The sequence below is a fragment of the Zonotrichia albicollis genome, chromosome 1, assembly GCF_047830755.1.
Source record: "Zonotrichia albicollis isolate bZonAlb1 chromosome 1, bZonAlb1.hap1, whole genome shotgun sequence".
NCBI lineage: Eukaryota > Metazoa > Chordata > Aves > Passeriformes > Passerellidae > Zonotrichia > Zonotrichia albicollis.
The window spans coordinates 70,311,520-70,338,781 of NC_133819.1; the positions used below are offsets into that span (position 1 = coordinate 70,311,520).

The 27,262-nt window shown below is 43.0% G+C and overlaps 1 protein-coding gene across 4 annotated transcripts in view; it reads left to right on the top strand.

The window, feature by feature from the left end:
- Nucleotides 1–27,262, top strand: part of SLC22A23 (solute carrier family 22 member 23) — a 105,440-nt gene that overhangs the window by 6,862 nt on the left and 71,316 nt on the right. For all 4 annotated transcript variants that reach the window (XM_005481697.3, XM_005481698.3, XM_074544379.1 and 1 more), the window contains exons 2-3: nucleotides 10,693–10,796; nucleotides 15,998–16,152. In XM_005481697.3, coding sequence (XP_005481754.1) covers nucleotides 10,693–10,796; nucleotides 15,998–16,152 — 259 coding nt within the window. The remainder of the gene's footprint in view (nucleotides 1–10,692; nucleotides 10,797–15,997; nucleotides 16,153–27,262) is intronic.

Here is a 27,262-nt window from a genome sequence, read left to right on the forward strand (position 1 = left end):
GTGACAGAAATTGCTGGCTGTGGTGAATGTTTACCAGCTGTGCAGGCAGTCTAACCCCAAATTTCTGAAGTGCACTAACAGTTTTAGCTCTTCTTACCCTGGCTACAGGACTGCAGTACTAAAAGGTGACCTCGTGTTTTTTTTAAAGCATTTGTCAAAGAAAGGAACTGGCACTCAGGAGGGCATGTAATTTGGAGCCAGTTCTGATGGTAATGTGAGATGAGGTTTACGGGACAGCCAAACTTCAGGGATTCATTCCTTAATGAAACAACATCTGGAATAGCACAAGATTTATGATTTTCTTGAGCTTCAAGACTTTGGCCATACTAATGGTGAAAAGTCTTAAATTAAACCTTAATAAATCAGTTCTAGAGAGCTGCCAGATTTAGAAAATGCTAAAAGAGATATAGTGTTTTTTTGATATCTCTTTGTGTATCTTTTGTTTTTTCTGCCAGTCTATTTGTTCCTGCCCACCCGTCATCCCTGCTCAGGACAGCTACTCTCACTCCCTCCCTTTCATACTCCTTCCTCTTCCCGCTCTTCTGCAGCACCGCCAGGCTGGCGCTGGCTTACCCGCAAGTGGCTGTGGAATTAATTAGGCTGAGATCTTGCTACAGAACAAAGGACCGGGGCTTGCTGCAGACAATGGGTACAAGATCAGAGTAGCCTGTTGTAGGAATATGCTGCAGCTTTGCAGCAATGCTGAGAGTTCAGTTCTTGCACCGAATTCCATCAAAACAGACTTTTTCAGATTTTGATCACCTCAACTCAAACGTGTACTTAGTTGTTGTAATGTAATTTTTTATATATTTTACCGGCTGATTTTGATAGCAGATGACTTTGTGTGCATTCTGAATTCCCTTTTAAAGTCAAAGGGGAAGGAAGGAACCCGAAGGAGGAAAAAAGGAGTTTCAACACCCTTTCAATCCATGTCATCTGGGGTGTGTTGCAGAGGTTTCCAGGCAAACCCCATTTCAGTGTTTGATAACTGCTCAGCATTACTGGAGTTTCTCTGGTCCACACCCAATGTTGGTGCTGGGAAGCCTGCCCCCACACCAGCCTGTAAAAACTGGCAGGCAACAGGGATTATTGCGTGGGTTGAGTTATTCCTGCTGATCCATGCCGTGTCATACCTGCTGGGAACATGCAGTAGGTTTGTAGCTATTCCCACAAAGAAGGATCAGTGGTGTGCTCGTTGTGACTGGCATGCTTGGGGTGGAACCTCCTGCCTGTCCTGTGGGCTGATGAGGAGAGGCTAAATATGCTCTGGGCATGATGGGCTGGGTAGGAAATTTCAGTGGGTAGTACAAGACTTTGTTAGTATTTTTTATTTTTCTTATAATCTGGGAGAGGCCCAATTGCCGGTTGTTAACACTGAACAACAAGAACAAAAGATTAGGTAAGTGGACGTATCCTGATCCTCATTTCTGGGATGCCTATCTGGATTCCCCAGGAGCAAAGCTGTGACAATCAGGAATGCTGCCTGTGAGATGCATGAAGTGGTATGTTCGCCTTCTCCAGTGATTTATAGTTGCCCTTGTGCATTGTTTTTAGAGCAGGGTGGTCTGGTTCCCTAAAAAAGGTTCTTTGCCTCCAAACAGTGGTGAAGAAATTCATTTTGGCCCAAGTACTGTCTCCCTGCTCCTCTGCAGCACTCTGGATCTGCCTGCTTTCCTCCTGGCCTTCAGGCCAAAGTCCATGATCATGCAGACAGTGTTGCAATGTCCACCCTACAAATATTATTTGGATTAAAGGATAGGGACTGTAAATTAAACTGCAAGACCTTTTCCCTACTGTGTATTCCATGGCTGTATAAAATGTTGTCTGCTTGAACAATACAAGCTTGACAGACCAGTTTCACCTTCCGATTTGTAAACCAAGTGGAATATTTTTCTCTCTTCTTCCCTACCCTTAATATTTATTTAGGTCTGAATTCATACCAGACCCTGAGGGGTTTTTCCTCTCTCCTTTTATTCTTGTCTGAGTTGCAATAACCGTAGTTTGCAAATGATGAGAGGGCAAGGTCATGGCAGCAATAATTGCATGTCAGAGTTAAGGTGTCTGATCTTTTTATCTAAGGTGGCAAGTTTCTGTCATGAGGAATGTCTTTCTCCTCTTGTCTACCACTTCACCCTTTTCCATTTTAGAGTTTTATGCCATGCTTGAGTTTGTGGGTTTTTTCCCCCTGGATTTAAAAAAGCCCAACAAGATAGTAAACTAGGTTTTGCTGTGTCGGCCTTGTCAAGGCTGCAACATATTTTGTGCATGCATGTTTTGGCAACCTGAAAAATACAAGTCCACAAAGCATGAACTTACTTTTGATAATGAGATGATAGTGAAAGTTAATATTTAACTACAATGTTGCAGTGTTTTCTTACGTGTGGCTTCTATTTTCAGTGCTTAGACCAGTTCTAAATACAAATTGGGTAGCTAGTTTGACTTTTTTAGTTTGGTTGCAAAGTCAGTCCCAGCAGCACACACCTTGTCCAGAATACATGTGGTTGTCAGCTGGAAACTGAGGAATGGTACTCAAATGCCACTTTTCAGTGTGTGTGTGTCTCAGTCCTAGGGATGGGTGTGGTTGCTAGACTGAAAAATTAAAGCAAATTTTGTGGTGAAATCTTCTAATCGTGTCAGAATACATATAGAAAAGTTACTTAGTTGCAGCACAGAGATGTAAAAGAGATGTTGAAATATCCTGCTGATGCTCTGAGGATAATTATTAATATAGTATTATGAATACTGTGCAGGAAAGCTGCAAGCAAGATTTTCTATCTCCCAACTCTTTGATGTTAGATGATATTATGGAGTTGGGAAAAATTAAGTAGATCACATCAGCTGAGAAACAAGTTAGTTGACTAATCTGTGGATGGCGAAGGCTGGAAAAGATCTAAATGTCTCAGAATAAAGGGAACTCCTACTGAAAATAAAAGTAGTAGTGATGGAGAAGTGGGTGGTACGTGGATGCTACAAAAGTTGATTTAATCATGTTGAGTATTCAGAAGATTGTCATATGATTAACAAACCATATTTTAATTGTTAGCATATTAGCAATTATTATTTACTTAGCAAACTTCCTTCTTCCCTCTCCTAATGGGGAAAAAACCCAATCTGTCATGAAAGCAAGTTTGGGAATAAAAGAGCTAATTGTTCCTGACTAAAGTGTGAAGTTGAAGGGTAGATGAAATTTTTCAGCTCTGCATTGTCTCAGGGGCCATAATCTTAGGAGTCTCTTGATGTGCCCAGTGGACAGCTTGGAAGGTCTTTTTTGCTTATGGCATAGACTAAGGAACAATTTAGTGCAGAACACTAAATTTGAAATCTTTTCCAAGTTAGTTTACTGGCATTGAAATGGAGTCAATATGTGTCCTTTTGCATATTTGAAATTCCAGGCTTGTTTTGTGACTGCAATGTTGCTTCAGCCTTCTCTTCAAGCTGGAGATAAGTCCCTTAGAGGTGAGCCATGACTGAAAGGCTTTAGCAAGGCCTTTCAGCTGCCTGGGAGGGAATGGAGCCCCACACGTGCTGCTTGTGAGCAGGACAGCATCTCCCTGTGGGGCACAGTGGGCACAGCCTGCTTACTCTGATGTAATTCATGTAAGAGGCACTGTGTCTCTGCCTCTCCACTTTCAAGCAGCTTGAGGAAACCTGTGCCTTAGGTTTCCCATTATGATGACAGAGTCAAAGTTTTCACACCAGGAGGAAGGGCTGCTGTGCTCTGTATCAGTGCTCACACTCTAATGCGGGGCACCAAGCCTTTGTGCTTTATTTTTAAGGCTGAAATATCTGACTAAAAAAATATGCACTTAAAAAATTAATGCAGAAATTACAGAGCTAAGACATGCGTATCAGAAAATTGTGGTTTGGAAGGAGATGTATTTCAGCAACTTAAACTATGATAAACTTCAGAAACCATTAAGGAAACTTGTGAAGTCCATGGCTATGCAGTCCTGTACTATTTTGTAGGGATAGAAGCTATTTTCATGGTTCATATTATGCTGCACAATCTAATTATATCTTTCTTGGAAGACAGCTAAGCACATGTCCTCTGGCTTGTGTGCCACCCCCTCTTTTTCTCCCCACTCCTCTCCCTCCCCATGTCCTCAAAACCTTTGTCCCTGTGGTAGTATCAAAAGTTGTTTCTTTGCTTTACTTTTCAAATGGTGCATTGCCCAGGTGGTCAGCCATGTCCATAGTAAAGCAATCTGACAATTTCTGTGTACATGACCTTGTGTGCACTGTTCACAAGTCATTTTTCTGGGCTGCAATTTTCCTTGCCAGGTGTCTGCTGCGGTGAAAAATGGTTTACTGGTTTCTGAGAGTGAAAAGTACAGAAAACATTGTTTCCACTGTAAAGAAAAACAAATTGGGAAAGAAGCTGAAGGAAACAAGCCCTTGCATCTGTTGAGTTAGCAAGCTCCAGTGTATGGGGATAGGGACCCCAGGTTTGTTATGAATAGGAAGAAGGCAGATGTTGGGCTAAAACTCATACTGTGGTACCAGCAATATTCCTCTTGCCACCTGAGTAAAAGTTCTTGCAAATCTGGATGATTATGAACTTCTCAAAATACCAGTGTGTACTTGCTCAGTAAAAATTTTGTTTTGAAGTATTGAGGTTCTGAGAGCTTAGGCACTGTTCAAAGATCTCAGCAAAAGCATCCACTTATGATAAAGCTGAGCAATGTTAGATGTACTTGGCTTTTAGAGGTCTAGCATCATAGAGAGAGGAAGTAGTTTGAGAGTCAGGTGTTGACTGTGTCTTGGGTTGAGGCATTCCAGCGTAGGTGTGGTGTGGGCTTATTTGAAAAACATAAGGAAAGTTGTTGTTTGGGGAGGTTTGGTTCTGAAAGTGGCTGGCCAAAAAAAAAAAAAGATAAAATTATTAATTTTTATACCTTCTTCTCAAGTCTTCCAGGATTAATTCTATTAGACTTTTACTCTACCTAATTTTCTTATTTTCAAATGTGATCTTGATATTTCCAGTCAGCTGATTGTACTGATGGTCACAAAAATGCCATGTATTCTCAAGAACACTTTGACACTTAAAATACAGGAGTACTTTTCCCAGCTGTGAACTCAAAGGAGAGGCACCCTTACTCTGAACCCTGAAGGTTAAATAGTTTAAATGCTCTCATGTTGCCATGGCTGAGAAGGAGATACAGAGATGACTGTGGCACTAAAACCTCCCCCAGTTTTTGGTGTTGCAGTTGGAGCATCCTTCTGGGAAGCTTCTTCTGCAACCTCCCTTGTGTGTTTTTACTGCACACTTATTTCCTGTAGAGTTGAGCATCACACCAGTTTCTGGGTCTCATGCACTTTCTTTAGGATTAAATGCTGACAGAGTGTCATTTTTGCAGGGGGCTGAGAAAGGGAAGAGGGAAATTATGTCCTTTAGCAGTCTAGAGGGAAATCTTGGTACAGTGCTGTCCTGTGGCTGTAATTATGAGTACTACTCAGATTATTCAGTTCTGTGGAAAGGAATTACTGGTAGGTATATTGTAGTAGAACTACTGACTGCTTTGCTTTCCTATTTGTTTTGGGGTTTTTTCTAATAGTGCTTGGTCTGCTGACTTGGAGCTTTTCCTCCAGGAATAAGTACTTGGAGACTGTTCTGCCTTTTTTAATGTAAACTGTATGAGAAATAGAACTGTATTTTTTTTATTTTTTTATTATTTTTAAACTAACTTTGGTTCAGTTTGTTGAGGGAAAAAACTGTAAGATAGTTTTTTAGGAAAAAGAACACTGTAAGATAATATGAAGGCATCACAAATTTCAAGTCTCACTGGGTAAGGTGTTTGCATAGAAGATGGATTCTAGTTCTAGTGCAGGGTAAATTGACAGGGTTTGGTTATAAAAGATGGAACAGTGGAACAGTAAGGAGAGGAACAAAGGAAGGTGAGACCCTTGGAAGGTGATGAAAAATTTATTCTTATTTTCATTTATTGATCCTAAAATCTTTCCTGGATGAGTAGACAAGCTGGTGGCTTTTCCCCAGGCAGGGTTTGATGCTGCTGTGACATACATGATACATAGAGGACAGGGCTTCCCCAAGTGGGACCTTTGCTCAAGAGATTGAGAGGTCACAAGTGGCGTGTGAGGCATCAAGATGGGAGTGTGAAGGCTGGCACAGCAGCCAGGTGCTGCCTGCCTGGGGAAGGACCAGGGCTGCAGCTTCATTCCTGCTGACAGGCTTAGGGCCTTCCAAGGCAGCAGCTCTGCTGATCCTCTGTCTTCTTGCTGAAACCACTGCAGAGAGCAGTCACAGCAGAGCTGCCATCAGCCTGTTTGGGAAAGGGGGTGCTTTCTTCCAGCAGCAACCTGGGCATTGAGCAGTGGAAGTAAACTCTGAAACCACAGAGTGGGAAGTGGGGATGTGTGTCCAGTGCCCCCCACGTGGGATTTTCATGCCACACTCTGAGTTAATGTTGTACCAGAGAATCTCTCCTGCTTTCTCGTTGCTCCTTTTTAGGACAGAAGGGTCTGCCTTTGGCTGGTTCTACCTTCACCACCTTATCATATCTAATGAAGGTAGAACCAGCCAAATCCTCAACAGGCATTATCTGTTAGCAGGGGGTATTCAGTGTGCTTGGGTACTACAGACAGCATTATGGTCCCTGAAGTGCAAGGACTTTTGAGACAAGAGCGCTTAATTCACACAGCTTGTGTTTGTAGTTACAAATGCAGCAGACTTCACTTTTATAACTTATAGCAGTGCAAATAGTGATGCACCACGGGAGCCCTGCCCAGATTTTCACCCTTTGTAAAGAAGTTACAAGATGGTTACTATTTGGGCGTGTTATCTTTTGCCAGGTGTCTTCCCAAGCATCCCATGTTTTAAAAGTCCTCCATCTTGCCATGAATTATAGTGAGTCAGAGCATGGGTGGTGACTCACTGATACCAGTTGAACATTAGGCTCCTGAAGGTGTGACTCCCTCAGCTTTGACCAAAATACCCTGCCACAACATGAAACAATCACTTGCAATACATTGCACATCTGCATAAGTGGCAAATTCTCTATGTTGCTGTACTGTTATGAAAAGGAAGCTTTTGCTCTTTAGTGTTCCTTTTCCACCAACATATTCTACATATAGTTATTCTTGTTTTGGCATAACAATGCAGTTCTTTTTGTGTAGCAAGCCACTTTATCTGATCTCTTTCTTGTATTGGGAGGACGGATGGAGGACAGAAAGACTTAGAAAACCCAGGGACACAGAGAAATCCCAGGGAAAGGTTAGAAGCATTCTTTCTTCAGGCTTGACACTGTCAGCTCCCAAGTAGGATACCAGGGGATTCAGCCAGAGCAGTTATAGGATTTAATGGTTTCCCTGCTTGTAACAGATTAATCTACCCTTTACAAGTGGTGGTAGAGGATTACTGTCCAGTCTCCTGCCAAAACAATCTCCCAGTGCAGATTTACTTGGAGTGCCACTTGAACTGTCACCAGCTCTGCCCATCCCAGTGTTTTGTTCTGCATGGGAACTTGTCACTCGTTTCTCCTTGGAGCAAATCTAAATGTCATCTTTGCAGGATGAAACTACTGGTGCTGGGAGCAGGACCTGCCATGGCTCTGGGCACAGCTGTGCCATGTGGGCACATGTCAGCTCTGTTCTGCTCTGCTGAGCCCAGGTGTCTGTAAGGGGAGTGGCAGCACTGATGTTGTATAAACACTCCTGCTTTATTTCTAGCTCTTCAAAGATGAGGCTTTTCCATGGGGAATGGAAGGGGGAACACAGGTCTCTGGCAAAATCTCTGTGCTTTCAGCATGACAAAGCTTTGCTGGTTTCCTCTGCTGCTGTGTTAAGATATGTGGAGATGATATGCTTGCCATTAAATATGTATTTTGTCCTATTAATGTCATCTTTACCTGAGGCTGCTCTTGACTCCAGCATCCATTTTTCTTCTTTCTCCTTATTCTCATCTCCCTTTGCAAGCTGAATGCCCTGGTGGCACCTACAACTGCCCTGCCAAATTTATTTTGGGTAACTGCTTCATGGTGACCTCTCTCTGGTTTGTGACAGCTGCCAGAGGAGAAACCAGGATATAATTCAGCTCTTAGTACTGAGCAAGTAATTTGGGGTCATGGCAGGTTCTCCAGAATTGTGTGTTAAAGTAACTGTTGATATATTTCCCTATTTGTGTATTTACAAACTGGGAGGGTTTTGCAGAGGGAGGTGCTTTGGGAAGGTCAGGGCTGCCTGGTCTGTCAGGAGTCTGCCCGTGTGGAGGAGAATCAGCTCCAATTTCTGCTGGCCTGCAGTGAGCTTAGCAGAGGGCAGAAAAGGGCCAGATGCAGGGCTTGCAAGGAAATAGATGTTTTGTTTTCAGAGCAGCTGGGGAGTTGGACAATAGCCTCAAAAACAAACAAACAAGGGATGACTTGCAGATAAGTAATCAGAGGAGTGGGTGTGTTTTGGGCACCACTGAAGGACGGGCTGATAGACTGACTTTTCTCCTGCTTCTAAACTCTTGCTCTCTGTGCCAGTGTGCCAGAGGGGTTTGACATCTGTTGTCCTGGACTGAAATTTCACAACAGCCCTTGATGAGACTTTGGCTCTTCCAGCCAGGAGCCTTTGCCTCTGTGTAATCTGGTACTGCACATTCCCTGCCTGGGGCTTGTGTAAGGGCCGGCTAGCACTGGCTAGCAGCAGCAAGCTGTGAAAATGGAAAGGCACCACGATATCTCCCTTTTCTTTTTGCACTTGGAGGACACTACTGTTCCTCTGACGTCAACTAATATAAAAACAAATGATTGAATTTTTAAATCTGTTCTTGTATAAATATGAATGTTTTTTAAAACTTAATTTTTTTATCTACCAAAAAATGGATTTATCAATTTTAAGCAGCATATACACCTTCTGGATTGTGAAAATGAATCTGGAGAATTTTAAAGCCTACCTCTGCCTCAGATGTATCTTCTGAATTTTGTTTTGTTTGTAGCTTGTCTGGGCAGATATTTTTGTTTGCTAGTTGGAGATTGGTTCTAGAATTGCTAGTATTAGTAATTGCATATCCTCTACTTGCTTCTGAAAAGTCAACATTTTTGGAGAGCAATCCACAGTGCCTTGCTGAGTTCTTTACTGCAAATTATTCATAGCTATCTGGTGGAAAAAATCCTTTCTCATACTATGGTTCTTTAGTGCCTCCAGTCTGTAGGGTGAAAGATGAGACATATATGTCCCAACTTTTACAAATCATGAGTGGGGAACTCAAAGTACATTTAGTTTAAACAAAAAGCCTGAGCCTGAGTGCTGGCACATTTCTTTCAGCCACAAAATTGCTATACCTCTTGGAGAGGTGTATATTGTAGCAAGGACATCTGTGGTGTTGGACAGAGGGCTGAGTCTTGCGTTGTTTGTGGAAGGGCTGTGCGTCATGGAAATGCTTAAAAGTGCAGTGCACCTCATTGAACTCTTTTGAGGGGAGTTTTTTTTGAAGTTGCATCTGACTTAAAAATAAATAGCATCGTTTTACTTTGTATTTTTGGCTCTGAAACCTCAGTTACTGGTGTCAGAAGGGCTGCTACTATTACATTACATGCAAACAGCCATTTATTCTGCAAAGTTTCAGTTCTGGAGGATCTGACTCTCCAAAGTTAGCTGTACTTATTTGTCAGGAAAAGTGTGTGGCTGCCATTACCATCAATATTTGAACACTTCACAAACCATGGGCAAACATATCCTCTTACATTTATTCAAGGGTATAAGAGTAACTATCCACACTTTACACATAAGAAAGATTACATTTCATGTCTGAGGGCAATGAGGATGTTGGGCTAAAGCCAGGAATGCAGTCTGGTTCTTCTGGTTTCCTCTGCCTCAGAGGAAAATGGCTTGGAGTTTAGGGAAGCCTCACTAGAAACCTTGCTGTTCCTATCTTTCTCATGGGGATGAGGCAGTGCCCTAGTGCCAGGTTGCCTGAAATGGTCCATTTCCCCTTTCTTTGGACAGAAGGGGTAATTTCAGTATTAGCACAGCTTTATTGTGGAGGTTCAGATCCTGTCTGGTGTCTGAGCTGTGAAAAGTCCCTGTGGGTCTGCTGTACCAAGAAGCTGCACTGGGACTTCCAGCTGCTCTGCCAGGCCCCATACCAGAGCTTGTCCTGACAAGCTGTGCCTTTATTCAGTCTTCATCTCCCTTCCACCACCTAGGGAAATCAAGATGCTTTTCTGGGAGTGAAAGCACTGTGACACTGAGAGCCTGGAGCAAAGGGCCATTAGGGGTCTGTGGCAAAGGAGCTGCTTTTCCCTGTGTTTCCAAGCAGCCCTGAGGAGGTTAATTGGAGCACTGGCTCTGAAATTGTCGGGTTTGCTGCTGGTGGGCTGTGTGGGGCTCTGGTAACAGGTGTCTGGGGCTGGGATGGCCAGATGCTCCAGCAGCACCAGTACAGGTACTGCCAGCACCTGATGGAGATTTCCCCAGAGGCTAAACTCCTGTGGCCTGGAGAGGGGAACCCTTAAGTGCTGGATATTGCCATCTTGTAATTATAGGGATCTGATAAAACTCACTGAGGTAAATGAGTATCTGCATTGCTTCTTGGGGTCTGGGCTTAGACTTGAGGGGGAAAGCTTTCCTCTGCCATTTCCTTGCACTTGGATTTACCTTTGGAAAAAACTCTACACTGTATTAGTACGTTTAAACACATCTGAGGTACTAATTTATTTCAATTTATCTCTTTTTTTTTTTTTCTTCCAGTGGGATCTTGTTTGTGATTCTGCCTGGAAAGTACACATTGCTAAATTCTCCCTGCTTGTAGGATTAATCTTTGGCCACCTGATAACAGGATGTATAGCCGACTGGTAAGTGAAAAATCTTTTAATGCAATGCAACTATAAATAAATAACAGTATTAAATATTGTTTTGAGTGCCTTCTACTTGATATTCATTAGGAACCTTTGCATAATGGTGTTTAAGGCTCTGAAAGAATCATGGTGGACAAACAGTGTAAAAGTGTGTTAATTGTTCCTGAGTAATTAAAATCAAGCTCAGTAGCACAAACTATTTGATATTTGGCTTACTTGTTTCCCACTGACACAATTTACTGCAGCTGTAAAGCTAGTCTAGAACTAAGTATTTTCTAATTATACAAGCAAAGCCTTTAGTTTAGGGTTGGGTTTCGTTTTCTCAATGAAGCAAGAGGACCAAAAGAAGTTGGAAGCTGCACTGATTTCACTGAATACATGACTAATGTCAATCCTGTGCTTGCACAGCACCTTTTGGTGAGTTGAAGGCCAATTTTTGCAAACCTTTCAGTTGTTCTCTTTCTAGAGTTCCTGTCAAGCAAACATTGTGATGTAGTGTTAAGGATTTAACGCTGACTTATGTGCTGCTAGTTTTGGGGTATTAAGCTTTAAACGAGTAAATCATAATTCCTTGAATTGAGGCAGTTAAAACATTATTGGATACCCCAATGATGCTTTAATTTCAAAAGGTGGTCTTGTACTGCTGAAGATTGGAGGAAAAATTACATGGATGACTCAAGTGATTTCAGCGGAAACTTGAAGCACCTGAAACAACAATGCAGTTGCTGTCCCAGTCACTTCAGTGCCTTCCAGCACAGTTGCCAGTGCTGGTGCTTTTAATGGCCCCAAGTTAACTCTTTTGCCATTCATTAAAACAGGAAAAGAAGAAGAGTTGCCTATTAGGGAAATCTTCTAAAACCTCAGCAACTCACCAGCCAGTTGGGAAAAAAAAGGCCCCCTGCAGCCCTGCAGTAATTTGGATCAAGCATTCCTAGCAAAATTGCGTCTTAATTCCTGAATAGTCACTGAAAATTTTTGAGCAAGAGACAAATCATGACTTTTTAGTGAAGTAGGGAACATGCATGAAATACAGTTGCATTTGATTAAAATACCACAGTAAAATGGGGCTCCAAGAACCCATAGAAAGTACAGAGGAGAAATGAATGAGAGATCTTGCTTGGCTTTCCTAAAATGGAATCAGTGAAGAGAAAGCAGACTTATTACCAAGTTAGGAAAGTGCTGCTATAATTGACAAATAAGCCACAAATAAGTGAACAACTTGTTGCCTAAGGCACTGGCTTGGAGAGAGAACTGCAGTAAGCAGATTTAATAGCTCTGTGCCACCAAAAGGAACATCCTTGCTTCCATCCATTTCTGTCCCCAGTGTGTACTTTGTGCTGCCACATGAGCTTGTTGGACCCCTCTGCAAGCTGCTTAGCTGAGCTAATGCAGCATAAAATTACCCTGATTTTCAAATATCTAGAAATGCCTAGTGAATTTAGGAGAATTGGTTTCCAGCTGTGGTGAAAAGGAGAAAAAGGGTAACTTGGTGGCTGGAGGGAACAGTGACCCTTTTGTGGATGACTAGAATGGACATGGTTTGCTGCCACCAAAGTTGGTCTTCATATTCCTGTTTAGTCCACATTGCCAGCTGATGCCCCTGACACAGCAGAGCTCCTGTGCTCAGTAGGTTTTTTGCTGTTTAGCAGTAGCATTTGGGGCTGGTAAAAGTAGACCTAAATGGAATTTAATTTGCTATTTAATCACAGCTTGAATTTCTGCTAAACTGTGGGGTTGTACAGATTGTACCTGATAGAAAGAGAAAATGAAGGAAAAAAGATGTCACTCCCAAGCAAGAACCAGGGAGATTAAACAGAGTAATGCGTAAAAAGTGTTATAAAAATTCAAATTCTGTTTTCATTTCATTTATAAACCACTCTCCAGTTCAGATAATTAGAAGATATTTTGGGGTTTTTGTGCCATTAGGGGTTTTGCTTTTCCTCTTTGAAAGAAGCTTTTAAAGCTGAATGAGGCCAAAGCATAGAGTGTATTAAGGCAATTTGCTAAGTAAACGGAGTGCTCTGTGCTCAAAACACAGTAGGTGTGCACACTGGGACAGCTCTGTGAGGAAAATCTATAGGAGGAAGGTCTGCAAACATGCTCAGCTGTGGGAAGGCCAGCTGTGTCCAATTCCTGAATAAGTCACTTGCTCCACAGACAGAGTGCTGCTGGCAATTCTGCCTGCTCTGGACAGAGCCCGTTGAGGTTTGTGTGGGAAGTTTCCTCCTGCAGCAGGTGGGCACGGTGTTCATGCAGCACAAAGACAGACAGTGGGTCCGTACCTCTCATTGCCCTGTAGTGCCCCTGCTTTGCTCCTGCTCTGATGCTTTTTGGAGCCTCTGAGTAGTTCCAGTCCCAAAGGCAAGAGAGAGCCTGCAAAGAATGGCATGGGAAGGGCAGCTTGACCAGCTGTGAGAGCAAAGCTTGGTTATCTCAGGGTGACATGTGTAGGAGTGTGGGAAGAGCAGCTCTTCTCCTCAGCCCAGTCACTCTCCCCCTGCAGGGCAACTCTGACATCAGGAATATCTTTTTGATGTATTTGCTTATCATACCGTGTGGGGGCTGCAGATTCTTCAAAAGCCTGGGGTTGCTTGTATCCCTGGTTATTTACCTGTGCAGGCAGCATTTAGCATTTGATCTAGATAGCAGCATGCACTGTAGGTGGAGACTTCCATGCTACAGCGATCTCTCTCTGGAACAGTTTGGATGGCAGCAGATAGCATCCTGGGGCTGTTTTTCCAGGGAAATTGTGTATGGTTTAATTTCTCACAAGAATTTCCATGTACTGTTAGACAGATAATTCTGTCTGCATATAAAAGGCGCTTTTTTATGCTCTGAGACACCATCCTGTCAAAACACTGCTGGATCACCAAATATATGGCTGATAGCTGCCCTGAAGCTTCAGTTTTTTGAGAAGTGTGCTGCATGCCTTGGTGAAGAAGATGACTAGTTTTGTGCTTGTGAGGAAATGCCTCTTATCAGAGGGCTTTCCTGGCCTCAGTTGGTTTTTGCGGGCTCAGGAGGCTCTTGGATTTTCTGATTTTTTTTCATTAGCAGCAACCATTCACTTGTGTCACTTGTATAGTGGTAGAAGAAATTCTGTGTCCTAATGATGGGTAACCTTGAGTACAAGGGGTGGGAGGAGGGGAAGAAGGGAACTGAAGTATGCCAAGCATGAGATCTTTTTCAATCAACATCAGGGAATGGCAGGTCAGGCTTGTGATGAGAATTAAGTTCCTAATTCTGAGTGTTTGCATAATGCCTTTCATCTGCAAAACACTTCCACAAATACTAATTGGTATGAATTACAGCTTGGCATAACAAAAATGGGACTGCAAAACTCTGTGCAGATAGCTGATAACACAAAGTTCATAGGGGTTTTTTTTCTGTATTCAAGGTTTTACATGAGGTATTTCCCCTCCCTGCCCAAGGGCTGTGTTCCATAAATACAAAATCTGGAGCACAGGCAGCAGCGCTCCCCATGTCCAGCGTGCCCCCAGCGTGCTGTGCATCACAGAGTCAGTGATGCTGTGTTCCCACCCTCAGCCCCACTGCAGCTCACCTGCCAGTGGGCTGTGCTTGTTCCCTCATGGAGAGCAGCCTGATTTGACCTTGCTTCCTTCAGCTTCATGTTGGTTCTGTTTTAAAAGCTTTGAATGACTAATGCCAGCCAGTTCGATCTTTGAGGGGCCTCACAGGTGATACTATAGCTGAAAACAATAATAAACCTGTTTTCATGCAAGGAGCCATGACAACACTTTCTTAGGTGTGACTTTGGAAAAGCCTGACCGATGATTGGTCCGCTCTTCCAGTTCCCAAAATGCAAAAAATTATAATGATGTCTCTTTTTCAGCCCTTCACTCCTTATTTTATTTTAAGTACTGCAAAATCCAAAGTTCTAATTGTGAATGCATATGTATAATGTATTTTATAACTGCTGGTGACAATCTGCTGAAATAATTGAATAGAAATGCTACAGCATGTGAAACTGGACTGAGTTGTGAGATTTAAATGCTCTTTATTGTGCTGACATTCAACCTGATGGCTGGCTTGCAGCTGACAGTCTGCTTTGAATGGGTCTGTGAAAGCTGCCTACGAAAAGCAAGTTCATGTATTCTTTGTGAAAATGGCATATGGAGCTGACTAAAAGGGATCCTCAGTTCCACTGGAAAACTTGTGGGAGTTGACAAGTTGAAAAATTTTGGAAATCTCCACATAATGATCCAATTCTTGCTTAAAAATAGCCATGTGCTCTGGTGCTTCATATCATTCTCCTTGCATAGAAAGAGGGGAGAGAAAAGGGAATTATAAACACTAAACATATGAAAAAGAGATGGTAAAAATGTCATGTTCCTTGGACATGAAAGAGCCAAATTCTGTGGTGGCTGCCCCCACATGCAGTGGTAGCATAACTCTTCCTCCTCGTCCGCACTGTACCAATATATGCAACTACAGCTTGCAGCTGCAAAGGAGGGCTGCAAGTCCTCTGCCCCTGTTACCTCTAATGGTTTTTGAAGTGATTTATTCCTCACCCTACCCTCCAGTCAGGCTGGTTTTGTGGGTCTCTCCAACGGCTATGAGGGCACAAAGTGGAGGGACTTGGAGCTCACAATTTTCCTGTGAGTTATATTATTGACTCTCTGAGGCTCAGTGGAGTGACCTGAGCCCTGTTTGTGTTCAGTCCATGTTTGTTAGGCTTCTTCTCAACAAACGAGACCAAGAAAAGTAGTTTTCTGAGCTGGCTGCTCTTGTAGATGAGACTGAAAAACACATGTCTCTTGGGAAGAGGAAACCTCTGTGGCAAAAAATACATTATGCCATGTAATACATAATATATCCTTCTGTGCTACTACAGAGAACTCTGAGAAGTTGATTTTCATCTCCAAAGGACTTATTTCTGGGCTTACAGTAGTTCCTAGATTTATCTTTGTTGTTCGAAAAGGCTGGTTAAATCAATCACCAATACAATGTGCTGTCTCTGTTTAATCCTTTCTGAGATGGACTTGTCAATGCAAAGCTGGCAGAGAAATCTGGGATTTAGTAAGAAAAAAAGGAGAAGAATGGAACAAATGTTAAAAATGGGTAGCAATATTTGGAAGGGATTGCCTGACTTGTTCCCCTCTTTGCCAGTTTTAATGATCCAGCATTATGTCCATCCTGGCTTTTAACACTATTTCTCCATAATTCCTTACTTTCAGGGTTGGTCGACGGCCTGTACTGCTCTTCTCTGTCATATTCATTTTGATATTTGGACTGACTGTGGCACTCTCAGTGAATGTGACCATGTTCAGCACACTCAGGTTTTTCGAGGGATTTTGCCTGGCTGGAATTGTCCTCTCCCTGTACGCGCTGCGTGAGTATTCCTTCACCGCCCATACAAATGGGTTTTATCGAGTATGGGCTTTACTGTTCTCTGGCTTCCTGCTTTTGTTCAAACAGATCAAACCTGAATCATATTGATTGCAAAAAACTTTAGCCCAAATTTTTCTAAGGAGGATTTTTGCAGCTGTCTCTTTAGGTTGCTACAAAGCAGTCTGTGAAGCTGTCTCAGAGTTCATTTTAGAAGTTATAAGGTGGTTTGGGTTTGTCTGCTGTTTTTTAAACCTAGAAGTTACCTGGGTCATAGCCATAATGTATAGTGGGAGTAGATTTCACCCTGCAGTATTGAGCTCAGTGGGAGACTGACCACTTTGGCTGCCTCTAGCAGTTTGTACTCTGGCACTTTTTCAGAACTTCCTCTATTACTTGCAGAAATATCCTGTGTCCCTGCCTTAGGATTGTGAATTTACAGCAAAAATGTGTTAGAAGACTCCGAAATCCTTTTATCAACTCTCTTTATTTTTTGGTTGGGCAATTTTGGGTTTTGTTTGGATGTTGCTGTTGTTGTTTTTGTCTGTTTCATGAGGAGGAAAGCAATCTCTGAGAGAAACTTGAGGGAAAGCTTGTAAGAAATACCTACATGCTCCTATCTGAACTGAGTAGTAAACTTGTGACCAGAACACTTGAAAACCCCCTCTGGAGGCCTTGCCTTTGGAGAGTGCATCCACAATGCCACCAGCCTATCTATGTCCCTTGGATATGTTCCAGAGAGCATCTCTGCTTCCTTGGCTGTTTGTAATTAACAGGTAGCACCACATCAACCAAAGAAAACACAAAATTTTCTCCTCCTTATTATGGCTCTGGAAAAGTATTATCTAATTATATCCTGGAAGTTGCTGTACGGATCTTCATAAAATTTTATTTACTTCCTATTGTGGATGGTATCTAACCCATTGAGATTTAGCACAGTATCCTTACTTTGCACAGAGTATTTTGTAGTGTTAAGTTCCACAGTTTTTGTTTTATTTTGGTCTGCGCCATGGGGAAAGAGGCCTGACTGCAACAGACAAGAGTTTGTTCTGTATTGCACTTCATTGTTATAGCTGATATGGTACACAAGATACTTGATTTTTTAAAATTCTCTTGTGTTTGTTCATATAATCTATAGTGAGAATCTTACACCAAAAAATGAAACTACCACTGAAGACATTACACTTTTATTGAGAAGTAATTTAACCTGTGTGGTTCCCATGGGCTTCAGCGATTACCAGTGTGATGTTGAGCTGGATGATCAGCTTGTCAGGATTTTTCACAGCCCAGATGGAGCATGTTAGTTTGTCTTACTTGATTAGGGGTTTTTTTCTAACCTTTAAGAGATTGCTACTGATGATTTTCATGGGGAAATGCTGACTAAGTAGAAGTTTGATTCTGGACATTTTTATGATTGAAGTGAAAAAGCGTATGTGTTGCTTTAGACCAGACAATAGCTTATCAGCCCAGGCTTTCATTCAGAAAATGGCATATTCTGGTTGCTTCATGCATTACTTGGTCCAGAGCAATGATTTGAGTCTGCTCTTTTATCCCCACCCCCTCTAAAATTCAGGTGTTTGCTATAACCACTGCTGTCTGGATAGACAATGCCTAAACAGAGCTAGTAGGTGTTAGGAGAGATCTGTGTGAAATTAGCTGCAGGCTGAACATCAGCACACTTCTGTGGGGGTGAGAAAATGTGAAAGGTGCAGCACCTGTGCCTCTGATAAATCTTCTGACCTTCTGTTTCGAGAGATGAGGGGAGTGAGTTTTTACTGTATTAAATAATTTAAACAAAAAGGAAGTTGTCACCTTGCTATAGAGTGCTTGGAGAGAAGTAACCCCTAAACTCTCAAGAGAATGGGAGTTGTAGGGTTTTCTGTTTGGTGGTGGTTTTGATTTTAGTCCTCTTCTAATCTGTTAGGCTTCCTCTCAGTCTTTACTTACTACTATCTTTCCTGCTGGTATCAGAAAAGTGTGTGAAGTACTCTTATGATTCATAGCTTCTCTTCCCATTCCCTTAATGGCCTTGATTTCTTCCCCTGGAGATTTGTTGCCCCTGAACTCCCAGCTGGCTGCCCTGAACAGAACAATAGAAAGTGGAAAGTTTGACCTGTTAGTGGCAGCCATTAGCCAAAATTTCCAAAGCTACTGTGCAGAAGAAAACTGCATAGGCTTGCATAGCCTGCAATGGTAATTAGTCTGCCTCTGGGATCCTTTTACACTGTGTTGAGCTTGCTAGTTGTGCTTGGATTTATGGCCTGCCTGGGGGAAATTGTAAATAACAGTTCAGGATGCTTTGGGAGTGAGAAGAGCACCAAAGTGCTGTCTTTAAAACACAGAGCTGCCTAGATGGAGTTGCCTCCACCATCCAAACCACACACTTCTTCATAGCCTCGTGTGTTATCCATGGTGCAGAGTGTGCCAGGGACGAGCCCTGCCTTCCATGGAGGGACAGCACGGAGCTGCTGTGCTCCTCTACGGGCTTTCCTCAGTGCTGTGCTGAGCTCACCTCTCATGGCCTGCAAGTACAGCCTTCTCTTGCCTGGAGCTGCTCAGGGCTTATCTGAGGGAACCACCTTGGGATGTTGATTTGTTAAACTGAAATTTTTGCCTGCAGCTGCCAAAGTTTTGTTGGAAGAGGTGTTTCAGGTGAAATTTTCAGTGAAGCTGCAGGAAGAGACAGGCTTTGTGCAGGTGATGGTGCTTGCTGTGAGGGAGGGACAGAGGAGCAATGAGCCCGGGACTTTCCCCTCCTGGCTGCTGTGAGTCCTTGCATCATCCAGGAGAATAAAATGCAGCACATCCTATTCCACTGAGCAAACACATACATCTTGGAAAGGCTTTCATGCTGATGTGGAGCAGGAGGAGCATTTACTGTCTTCCAGAAGTGTTTTCCTGCCTGGAAACGAATTTTCCTACCAGTCTTCATGGGTTCCTGTGCTTCTCAGCAGTTAGCACAGATCTTGTATGGCCAGGGACCAAGAAGAATCCTTAGTAAGCTCTTCCCAGGAGGGTACAGTGTCTCCCAGTATGCCACACTCAGCAGCAATGTGATGCACAGAGCAGGTGCTGCCTGCTGTGCTATGCTGGGTGGGTCCCCCACCATCCTTGCTTAGCAGATTTCTGCAGTAATAGGCCACCTCTTGCTGGAGGAGGGTGCTGGGACCATTGGTAAAATATCCTGGAGAGAGAAATGCTGAAGGGATGAAGAGGAGTGCTCTGGCCACGTGGCTTGAAGGGCATGTATGGCCTGCCCAGCAGCGAAACGTAGAAGAGTGTATAGACTGGAGGAAGGCAGGAGAAAAGGTGGGGCTTTTTCGGGGTGCCTTCTATCTGGTATTTGTTGCTGTGTGCATATCCAGAGAGGAAGGAAGGATGGGCATTGTGCCCCTGTTAGCTCAGATGGATGCATGGTGCCACAGCCTGCTGCCCAGCCAAAGGACAGGAGGTTTGACTTTACCCATTGAGGGGAAAGCCCTAAGATGGCCCTGAGAAGATTTGTCCTTTGGACAGGCTGAGAGGGAGAGGAAGAGGTGTGGGAGCCCTGAGCAGGGTCACGGGTGCCTGAGTAATGCCTCTGCTGGTATCTGTGCATTTGCAGCAGCAGCCAGGCATGCCAGTCTTACTGCAGATAGCTCTGCTTGCTGTTGCAACTCACGTGGGTCCAAGTACACTCAGCAAATGTGGAAGTCATGGGAGAGAGCAAATCTGATTACTTTGAGGGTGGGGAGGGTGTTGCATCTGGGTCACTTTCCTCTCTCTGGGTCACTGCCCTGAGCACAGAGCAGCCCTTTCCTGGGTGCCTGTGGGGAGGGGCACATGCTTTGGCTGGCTCAGCACAGCTCCCTTCCTTAGGGCTCCTTGCCATCAGCTGACACCAGAGCTCTCATGGCTGAGGGCAGCAGTTCCCCCTTCACCCCCTCTCCTCTCACATGCTGCTGCCCAAGTCAGGCTGGTGCCAGCATCTGCCTGAGCCATCCACCTTCCCTCCAGAGACCACCAAGGGTGCCAGTGTCAGTGGATTGTGGCCTCTGGTCTCGTCCCCTGCTTCCTTTGGGAGATCTGCTGGGCACAGTGTCTCTGCTGCTGCCTGAGCCTGGGGGATAGAGTAGGACTGGGGGCTCACACTGGGCAGGGCCATTAAATGAGCAAAGACAAAAGCCTTCCCTCCAGCTGTTGTTGTCCTAAGCTGTATCTGTTTCATGGCCAGGATCCCTGTTTTTCTCACTTTCTGGAGCCAAAGCTAGGACTTTGGTATTAATTAAACTATTTAACGAGAAGGAGGGGAAGTGAACAGATATTTTTCAGGCAAATGCTCCTGGCAGTTTTAAAGAGCTTCCCATTGAAGTGCTGTATGCTGTCGCTAATGACTGTACCTGAGCTCAGGCAGCACCAGCCCCAGTGTGGATTTGCACACAATTGCAGGCTGTTCAGCAGTTTCATGGGTGACTGAGCTACAGATTATGCTGCAAAATTAGGAAGTCTAGACTTGAATGAACCGGTAAATAAGCTCTGGAAATAGCTTTGCTAGAAAGAAGACGACATCTAAGGTTGGAGCAAGGAAGCAGGGATGTCCCTCCAATGCATAGTAGCAGAATGAGTGGGCATGTTTCTTCTCTTTCACTGTTGGGAGAAAAAAGGTAGAAACACTGTTGAAAATCATAGGTTGTGTTTCAAAAGCCTGTGGAAGCTTGGCAAAAGCTTTCAGACCAGTGAGGATGTCCAGCGCTGATGCATCTTTCTCATTTATAGCTAGGTCATTCAAACCTGTTACTCCTGCAAATTGCACAGGCAGGGATCTGAAAGGCTAAATGTGGCTTCTTAAGATTTTTTTTTTTAAACATGTGTCCTGGAAAGCTAAAGCAGAGTGCTAGGAAGTTTACTGCTGACTGAAGAATGAGCAAGTGCCAAAATGGAGCAGCTCTGAGTGTTGAGCTGCAGTGATGTCAGATTTTTAAAATACTTTTGCTTCCACTCAGGTGTTAATAGAAAGAGTGAGATTTATGTGGGTTTTTTTCCTCTATTTTTCAAAAGCATATAGGCTCTGAAATCCTGAAGTATTCCAAGTTTATAATTTATTTCATTCTCTGTTTTCCTCTCATGACTCTTCAGTTGCAAGCATGGCCTTGGCAAGGCAGGTGAAGCCCTGGAAACAGCAGGCTCTGAAGCTGTTCTGTGTAACCTGAACTGGCTCAATAAATAACCCTGCAAAGCATCCCCAAATTGTAGAATGTGGAAAACATCTGATTCCTTTCCAGTGTATTGACATGTGAGTTAGCTCTGCAGTAACGTGCAGTTCTCTCCACTGACAGGTCTGTGATAAGATCAAGGTTGTTAAGCCACCTACCTTCTGTTTATGTAACCAGCCTGCCTTTGTCTGAGTCACTCGAGGCAGGTCTGGTAGGAGTGATCACAGAGGGATCCACTGAATGAAACATTTTAACTGGCTCACCTCAAAGTGACCATTAATTGTTAAATGATACAGAACCACTTTGTTTATAGAGCCACTACGGGCTGGTCTATCACTGAGCCGGGATGTGATTTTCTGGAAACAGCACTGCTACAATTTTCGATAGCTCTGTGGGAGAGCTGTTAAAAAAAAAATAGTATGCAGTAGGAGCTCTCCAGCTGCTCAAAAAAAGTGCTGTGCATGCCTTTTATCAAGTGCCTGGGGGCTCAATTTATGCAAGAGTGGAAAAGGTTATTGGAATTACAGCACTCTCCTCATAAGTATAAATCTTTCTGTTCTACATTGCTTCCCTTGCTTTAGTCAGATCACAACCCATAATGGTCTGTTTGTCTGTTTTTCCTCAGTACTTCTGCTGAATTTCCTTCCCTTTCTGATGATCAGAGTGGGTATAGGCCCTTCGAGGGACACAGTGTCTGCCATTAGGGCAGAGTGGACCCTCATCCTTATTTTAACCCCTGCACACTGTCTTCTGGAGCAGAGGTGCTCTTGAAGCATTGCTAACATGTTGTCCTGAATCCTTAAAAAAGTGTAGCATTGAAGGCAGCCCACTTGAAATTAATTTATACAAAGTCTCCAAGTATGCCAAAGGAGAATAAAAGTAGGCTTTTTCTAAAGCTCCTTGGAAGGTTAGAGCATGTTTTCTTGATGCAGATATTGCAGCAAATGTAATTTTAATCAATTTTTCCATTTCAGTTGCTGAAACTCTTGTGTGTTGTCAATGTGACAAAAAGCCTAAGGAATTAATTTTATTTGAGGTACTTTTTGTATGACTGGTCAATTGTGAATGCAATTAAGATAGAACACTGCAGTTGTTACACTTGTGATGATGACAATCAGATGAGATTAGAGTACACTTGCAATTTCCCCGGCTCAGAACACAGCTTGCATTTTTACCATTTAAAGTGTCTGTCTTTTAATTGTTCCAGAGCAGCTTCAACACTCTGGGTATGCTCAGTCTGCAAAATCTTACCTTTTGTCATGACACTTGTAACTGTTCAGAACTATAATTACACTTCTAGGGATTTTTAATTTTTTTTTTTTTTTTTATTCTGAGCAATGTCAAATAGATTCATAAAGCTGAAAGCTTGCTGCCACTGAAAGGAAATGAGAGAGGCTTTTCTTCTTCCTCTTCCAAATTCCTTTGCATTGTCTCAGCTGGTCACACAACTAATGACTGCACTTTAGGAGAATTTTTAAAATGGATCGTTAAATCCAAAAAGTTGCCTTTCACTTGCAGCTCTTTGACCCAGCTGAGGGGGTGTTATTCACTGTAAGAATAAATTGTGAAGTGTCTGTTCCCTCTGCTGGTTTGTTGGGGTTTTTTCCCCCTCTTGCTGTAAGACAGCTGCTAAATGGCTTTTTCTTGCTACATGGATCCAAGTTCATGTTCTGTGTTGTGTGGGGTGGCTAGTAGGAAAATCTTCCTGTAACACATGTGCATCCATCCATGCAGGCTATGTCCAGATGACTTTGGCTTTTTAAATCTTACTAATTTTTCCAGGAAACTATAATTTTTGCAGAGAGTATCAGAGAGAAGTTGTACATATAAAGTCCGTTGTGCTGGGACTGTCGGCTTATGGAATTTTAGTTGCCCTGTTCCTCATCTGTGTCCTGGCACTTGGCAGCACTTGAAAACAGGATGGGCTGGTGTTGGAAATGAGAGGAGCAGGGACATTCTCAGGAGTTCCACTTGAGACAGGCAGCATTCAGGGTTGGATTTGTTTTTCCCCCAGATGCTTCTTCCAGTGAGAGCGCAGACATACACACATTTTTTTTTTTTGTGTGTGTGCGTGTGCCAACTTTCTGCTGCAGAAGGAAGGATGCATAGGTTCATAAATCATCTAGGAATGAACACTACTTTCCTTCCCTTTCCTGCCTATCCCTACAGGTTAGCTTGTCAGGAAAAGAAGCCAAGTTCTAGCAACAGGATGTGCATAGAGGAAAAGCTGTGTCTATATAGAAGGTGCATTTAGAAGTTATCTGTAGTGACTTTGCTCAAGTCCAGCAACAAATGTCAGTGCACAAATTCACATAAATATTTGTGTCTTTCAAGGGGAACCATAATTAAACAAGGCTAGCCAAATTCCCATCCCTAGTCACGCAGACATGACTCCTATTTTCTCACTTACAAATAATATAACCCTGTGGGATTTTTACTAGTTCAAGTTAATTAAATTTCACTCAAAGCATGAAATTTGCAGGCAGTGCTCATTGCAGTAATTCTGCAAGTGTGTATTATTTAGTCAGATACAATAAAAAGTTCACTTTTGTTTTAATTCTTCATTTTATTTGTTGACAGTGTACAGAATTTAATCATACAGACCACACCATACCAGTCCTTGTATCACTCATTTTTCTTTTTTTTAAAAGGAAACTCCTTGATGTAGCATTGTGAATGAATTTGTTTATAAGTTATATGCTGCAATTATTGATGGACCTAACAGTATGAGCTATGTTTTTGTCTTTTGAGAACATCTGGTCCCTTCTTAAATGACTTGTACAGACACTTTTGTAGTTTTTAGAGATAAGTTAAGACCTAAGAGCTTGCTAATATCTTGGAAACTTATTTGTTCACATTCTTTGAATTCTGGTTATGGTATGAATTGTGAGAGAAGAAATCAGTTTACTGAAGTCTAATGGATGATGTGCAAATCTTTGCACTACTCCAGTTTTGGATATATCAGCTGTTTGTCTGCTTTAGTCACCTACACTTTCAGTATGAAATCTTTCAAATTTTCTTGCAACAATTATTGAATTTAGGCCTGGCAAAAAAACCCAGACAGTATACTAGAGAAAAAGGGTGTTTGAAGAAGGTTCAGTGGCTTGGAAGTATAGCTGTCCTTGATGAAGTGCCTGTACTGAACTGTGGAAGAAAGCACAATCCAGTACTTGCAGCAGAAATGAATCCGTTTGGATCCTTGTTTTGCACCTCTCTGGGTGATGTCTCCAGCTCCTGGATGTCCCAGCATTTCTCTCTGGCTTGTGCTTGGAGGAATTCTTGGCAGGCTGACAACTCTTGTGGTCTCTCCTTCCAGCTTTCTGCCCTGGTCCCACGGCAGAGACCACTCTTGTACAGTGATGCCTTAGCCCCCTCCCTTGCAGTCAGCATTCAAGTGCAAATACATCTCCATCAGCGGCTTAGCTCACATAATCAATGCACTAGGTTAAGGACATACATTTCATTCGGCTGTTGTTTATTCTCTGAGGAGAATAATCTCTGGCAGAAGCAGCAGGGGAGAGCAGTGTTTGCGCATTCCTCGGCTCGACTGGGACACGAGAAGTGCTGTGGTGCAGTGGAGGAGCACTGTGCACTGGAATTGTGACTTTGTTAAAAATGCAGACTGGAGAGCCTGTGTGCCCTGGTACTAAGAGATAGGTAGGTTATTTAATGTTATCCAGACACTTGAGATTAATTCCCTGGGGAAACGAGGAGGGCATTTTCTCTATGAGGCGCTGAGTTCAACAGATATTTAAGGACCAGAGTTGTTGTCCAAAATAAATAAGTAAATGGATCCCTAGAGATTTCTGCTTGATGTGAAACTGCTGTCCAGAAGGAACAAAGTGTCAGCCTGCCAGCTCTTCAGGGACTTTTTCCAGTTCCACTGCTGCTTCCACTCAGATTTCAGTTCTTGTACTTGTGGGCACTGTAGCTGTCTCCTGGATATGGAGCACTCGATTAACAGAGTCAGAAGAAAGTAAAGTAACAAAAAAAGCACAGGAAGCTGAATCAATAATGTGGTGAGGCAAAAAGCAATATAAGGGAAGAATTTCTGTGCGGTTTTATGCTATTATTATAGCAAAGAAAAATGGATTGAAGGCAGGAAGGAAAAATAAGAGCAACTTAAAAACTGTGTAATGCTGGAAGTAGCTTATGTGGTGAAATTGCAACCAGTATTCCTAATAGCATCCCAATTTTGTTTCATTTATAGCTTTGACTTTGAAAGGTTTGGTTGGGGTTCTTTGCCTAGAACTTGACTGACTTGTTTTTCAATGCAGAAAGCCAAATCTGTCTTTCTAGGAAGCTTGAGGAAAATTAATTAAAGAGCTTTTGAATTATAGATCCATTAAAAATGACTCTGCTTTGAAAGTTAAATAAATAAATAAAACTGTCAGTGTTTGTCATCAGTTGAAAAAAAATTGTTTCTCTTGTATCTGTACAACGGAGAAACCCAATTACTGAGCTCCAATGCTTTGGAATGTGGGCAAGAGAAGCTTTGATTACATCAACCTTGACTGTGCTCATATGAGTCTTTTCAGGTGTCATTTGTGAGTTTAGAATAATGGATCAGCCGTTGTCCCATTCTGTCCAATCAATTGTCCCATTCTGCTTTTTTTTTCCTTTTGTGTCTGTGCTAAGTCTGGAAGAAAATATGTAAAATCCACTCTGCATCTTGCAAACCTTTACCCTGATAGATTTGAATTCTGCAGGAGACAGACTTCATCCTTTTTAACTAAGTGTTTTATTTCAGTAAAAAAAGCCTTCATGCAGGTGCCTTTCTTGCCTTCCTGACCTTTTCTTTAATGGTGGTCTTTCCCTGAGGATAAGTGTTTCATATGGGTTTAGGGTTAGTAACATGTGCCAAAGCAGAGGGGAATAGCTAATGCATGACCCAAAGAGGAAAAATAAAAAAACCCCAGACTATACAGAATGTACCACAACTGCCTCCTCTCTCATGCTGTGATAAAAGACAATGTGGCAGATATTTTTCTAAAATAAGGAATCTGCTCCAATCCAATGAAGAATAATAGCAGCAATTAAATATTTTGTGGCCTAGTTGTTTTGGAAACAAAAAAAAAAAATGGCCAGACAAAGCTGGCAGCACATCATGCTGGCATGTGTGAATGTGAGTAGCACTGCTGCCTTGGTGCTGCCCTTTGTTGGGATCCTGGTTTTCAGTACCTGGTGGGACTTGCATTGGGCATACCAGTGCTTTTTCCTGCCAGGACAGCTTTGGATTTGACTTCTGACTAGGATACTTTTATTTGCCTATAATCTCCATCCCCCTTCAGGCCACAGAAGCATGTCTGCTTGCCCAGTGCTGCTCAGGTGCCAGCCAGCAGCTGCAGTGTGGCTCTGCCCACAGCAGTGCTGTGCAGGTGGAATACCTCAGGAGTGAGAGGCTTCTGGGAGAAATAACCCACCTGCCCGTCCAAGCAGGACAGGGCCTTTTGTTTATGTGTGATCCTTTCTGCCCTGATTCTGGGAGTAGTTAAAATCTCAAAATGACAGCGCAGGAGGAGCAGCCTGGAGCTGTTACCCTGCAAGAGAATCTGGCGGCTGCTCAGGGACAGCCTAAGCTGACCTTGCTCTGTCTGTTCTGGGAATGTCTATCCTGTCCTGGCTGGTCTTCCCACCTGCTGCTGGCCCTACTGATTCAGCAGTGTAAACAAGCAGAAAACACCTGATTTTGGTTGTTTTGTTTGGTTTTAAGGCAGTTTTCCCCTGGTGTTTCTCATCCCAAAAGCTCACTGCAGGGTGGAATAAGCATAGGCAAAGGTGGAGAGAAGGACCAAGTGCCTGGGGAGTCAAGGAGAGAGGAGGGACTGCAAGTGCCGTGGTATAAATTTGCCTTGCCATAATGCCCTGCTGTAGAAGCAGTTTAAGAGCCCTTGTGGCTTGCTTGAAGTGCAAATGAATCAA